At 31.4% G+C, this 4,397-nt stretch overlaps 1 protein-coding gene across 1 annotated transcript; it reads right to left on the bottom strand.

Annotated features, from left to right (window-relative positions):
* Positions 1-3,017: 3,017 nt before the first annotated feature.
* LOC145131612 (uncharacterized) lies at positions 3,018-3,472 on the bottom strand. Its single transcript, XM_079066279.1, has 2 exons — positions 3,257-3,472; positions 3,018-3,170 (listed from the first exon to the last, which is right to left on the bottom strand). Exons 1-2 carry the CDS (start codon positions 3,470-3,472, stop codon positions 3,018-3,020), a joined length of 369 nt encoding a protein of 122 aa, XP_078922405.1.
* Between the last annotated feature and the right edge of the window lie 925 nt (positions 3,473-4,397).

The following is a 4,397-nucleotide window of genomic DNA, read 5'->3' as shown; positions in this document are numbered from 1 at the left end:
AAACTGCAACATAACAGATCAACAATGGCTTCTATTATTTGTTTGTCAATGATTTGCAAATTTACAAAAAAAAAAAACATATCAAGGAGTTTATTAGGTTAGGGGGTATAACTGTTAATTCTTTTAAATGGTGAAATAGTTTAGTTGTAAAATACATCAATTGGAATCCAAATGTTACGCCATTAATTCATTCTTTAATTTGAATCGATCATGTATAATCCTAATTGCAGGTCAAACCATGGACATTTAAAAAATGGCCGATTATATATATGTAATAACGTTCGGTGGACATCCCTGATTCCATGCGTTAGCTATTCAATTGATGCAGTTAGCAAAACACAAGCCTCATTACAAAATTAAACATCTCAACAGATGCATTGTAATGAAAGTTTCAAAAACGATAGATCACACATGGAGTAATCAATCACAAAACTACATTAAAGAATAAAAATGGAAACTCGCCAACAAATTGCAATACTCCTTGAAGAACAGAAGAAATGAAGAAGATTACTACATGAATCCCTAAAATCTATGTTTGACGAAAAAGATTGAAGCAGACAGGAATTGTTTCTTTATTTCTTTAGGATTGAGAGAGAAAGAGAGAGAGAGAGAGAGAGAGAGAGAGAGAGAGAGAGAGAGAGAGAGAGAGAGATTGAGAGAGAAAGAGAGAGAGAGAGAGAGAGAGAGAGAGAGAGAGAATAATGAATGAGGAAGACAAATATGTAACGGTGTTTGACCAATACCCTGGTAAAGTATGATGTCAGCAAATAATCTAATGGTCGAGAATATATAATTGAAATGTAAGCAATGGCTCTGATTGCTTTAGGTTAGAATTAAGGGCGCGTTTGTTTCACAGAATGTTTTTGAAAGGAATGGAATCTATCAAAGGAATTGGAATCTAGAGGAATTTGAATCTGAATGTACTAGAAACTTAAATGTGTTTGGTTGACATGGAATGGAATCTGTTTTCTGTATGGTTTGCTGATTTCCCAACGGAATTAGAAAACAAATTATGTACCCTTTAATGATTTTTTGTACCTTATCATATTTATTAATAAACATGACGAATTTTTATATAATTAAAAAAAATAAATTGAAATAAAACCATTAAATATATAAATATAAAGCAACAAATGTCATTCATTATTGCCAATCTAAAATTTAAAAAAAAAAAAAGATAACCACATACTGTGTAAAATAATGTCTAAATACCTAGTTCATAATCATATCACTCTTCCAACATAAACCTCACAAAGTTCTCCCGATGTTCTCCTTCCAAATTCCAAAAACATAACACGGTTTCAGGGTCACACATTATTTTCCGACTTGCTTTGAACCTATCAAAGGCACTTAATGACTGCATTTTTTAAATTTCAGCAATTACCATTGAAGCTTTTTTTTGTACTTATTTTTCTCCTAGTATTGCTTGATTCATACTATTTTCTTCTTTTTCAAGTTTTTCTCCAAGGACGTTAGCTGCAATATTTATTCCTTTAATAACGACATCAACTCTTTTCCTCTTCTTTAAGCCTGTGTTTGGAGATTCTTCATTTTCTGTGGTTTGATCGTCAAAAGCATCTTCTATTTGTTCTGAATGTTCTTCATTGGTTGTATCTTCTTCCATTTGAGCAAAATCCTTGGCTTTATTCCCTTGAGCTTTATCCGTTCAAAAAATGATACATAAATCCTCGTCATGAGGAAACATCTTATTTCTCCATTTTCCTACCTCTTTATGAACCTGTTTTGTATCATAAAAGGTTAGGACATAAAAATATAATATAAATAGTTGAGAAGTAACAAAATATATAAAAGTTATAATATTGTAACTATATGTAAGAATCCCAAACCGATGGTTCAATTGTTATTGAATGAGTGGAGCTATCATAACCAAAACCACGTGTGTTCGTATCATTTACCATATCATAAACAACTTGCCAATCTTATTTCATGATTTTGATCCTTGACTAAATGTGGGGTTTACCCAATATGCCAGAGCTAGAAAATTTTTCCTTCAATGCGTTTTCCTTCAATATGGGGTTTACCCAATATTCACCATATTTACCAATGCTTCCATGAGCTTGGCATCTTTAGTAAATGTCCAGTTGCGATAGTTTCTGATTTTTTCCATCACACCTACTATTTTTATAAACATAATAATCAGATGAAACAATGCATGCTATAGAAAAATACACAACCATATATATATATATATATATATATATATATACATATATATATATATATATACATATATATATATATATACATATATATATATATATATATATATATATATATATATATATATATATATATATAACAAATATAACTAGCAAAAGTAAATTAAAGCTCATTATTGAAAATAAAAAATGTAGCACAAATTCATAGTAAAGGATAAACATAACAAAAATAGAAATGATCAATGTGTATTATTCCAAGAATCAAACATATTTTGCGCTAAGTTGTTTCTAAATGTGGTCCACTTGGTTGATACACCAACAGAAGTGATATTATCATAATCTCCACCGCCGACATCTTCGGTCCCCTCGTATAGTTCAAAGTGGTTCTCAAACGGATCAGTTGTCATTTCCTGCCTTATATAATTATGTAGAAGACAACATGCCATTATGATCTTATTTTTTTAGATCAATAGGATAATATGAGTTGTCCCTTAAAATTCCCCATCTTCCCTTTCAAATATCAAAGCATCTTTCTATAACATTTCTCGTAGATGAATGCCTCATATTGAATAATTATTTAGGTGTAGTTGGTTGGTGTCATGCACGCCAGTCATTCAAATGATGTCTTTGACCTCTATATGGGGCTAAGAAACCTTCACCATTTGTATAACCAACATCTACCAAATAATAACCTATATATGTAGTATAGTTAGCATAATTAATAACTAATACATATCTAAAATAGCAATTGTTATACATACATGGCCTTGGGACCTTCAATCCATCTGGCCTAAGTAAGGCATCTCGAAGCACTCTACCATCCACAGTTGAGCCCTCTCATCCTGGTAGAACATAGATAAATTGCATATCTTGTGAACACACCCCTAGGACATTTGTGGCGATATCATTTTTTCTTGTCCTGTACTTAGGCATATCTTTAAGTGGCACTAAGCACTTTATGTGTTTTCCATCTAAAGCTCCTAGATAGTTCTACATAATATAAGAAAAGAAATGGTCATATGTCATATCAAGCAATTTATGCAGTACTTTAAATTTTTTATAAGTCCTATATATACCTTGAACCACTTCCAACTTTGATCTGTAGACTTTTCTATAACAAGTTCGGGTTTCTTAAGCAAATGTGGATGCAACCTTATCACCGCGTTGCAAACTTGCGAAACAGTTTTGCTAATTTTTTCTCCAGAACATTGGAAATGACCTATGATGACCCGATTCTTCACATTATGTGCAATAATGTGAAGAAATAAGGCCACTTGTTCATCAATATCCATATGTCTACTTGTTATTAACCCATCTAATGTATGAAGCATGTCACATAACTTTGTGAAACATCTTTGGGTCATCCTGATATTTGATATGCACGTAGTGTCACTTTTGTAAGCGTATTTGTGCATTATTGATTGTCGATCCACATCCGACGATATGTTTTTTATACGTGGTTTACCTCCTCTGTATATTTGTAGTAGCTTACACACCATGATAAAAAATCATGTAATACAAGTCATAACTTCATTCCAAAATGTAACGACTATTTGACTTATCTTTTTTCTATGTTTGCTTCTAGTTAGACTAAGCCGTGCCATTTCCTGATCATCTCCCAGAAAAGGAAAATTTTACAATTCAAAGACATAATAGTTGACATTGTTGTGGATTTTAATTGTCAACAAATTTGAGTTGTAGTTGAAATTTGTTGGTACAAGTAATTTTGTATATAAAGGAACTAAATGGTTATTTAAAAAAAACAATTTTATCAAATATATTTCTATATGAAAGTGAACTGACCTCATTAACAGACTCCAAAACTCAACAGTTCACATTATAAAATGATCAACCTTGTGTTTTATATCCAATGTAATACATAAAAAGGGGGTGGGTCTAAAATGAGCCAATGAAACCATATGTCTTTAACAAGGGAGTTTACTTTGAAATGTTTACAACCTGTCAACAATTTTTGTGAGTATAGTGGTTTGTAATTATGGCTTTTAACACAATTGTTGGATTTTTGTGTCATCTTTTCCAAGAAAACAAACATAATGGCAAAAGGATTGAAAAGAAATCACACAGGGAAAAAAAACACCACACAAGCTAAAACACAAACACTTGGTGCGCATACTTCTACCAACAACTAGTAAATGTTACTAACAGTAAATTTCAACAACAAATTTAACAAGTACTTTAATACTTGCGAGCATAATT

This window comes from Lactuca virosa, chromosome 8, assembly GCF_052849685.1.
Source record: "Lactuca virosa cultivar CGN04683 chromosome 8, Lactuca_virosa_CGN04683_v6, whole genome shotgun sequence".
NCBI lineage: Eukaryota > Viridiplantae > Streptophyta > Magnoliopsida > Asterales > Asteraceae > Lactuca > Lactuca virosa.
The sequence above is the reverse complement of the archived record's forward strand: the minus strand, read 5'-3'. Positions and strand labels throughout refer to the sequence as shown.

Bases quoted from the DNA above. Each gene is read 5' to 3' on its own strand.
- LOC145131612 (XM_079066279.1), bottom strand. From the start codon at position 3,472: ATGGATATTGATGAACAAGTGGCCTTATTTCTTCACATTATTGCACAT. The intron at 3,171-3,256 runs GTATATATAGGA...TATATTATGTAG, and splicing joins AAAGTTGGAAGTGGTTCAAG to AACTATCTAGGAGCTTTAGA.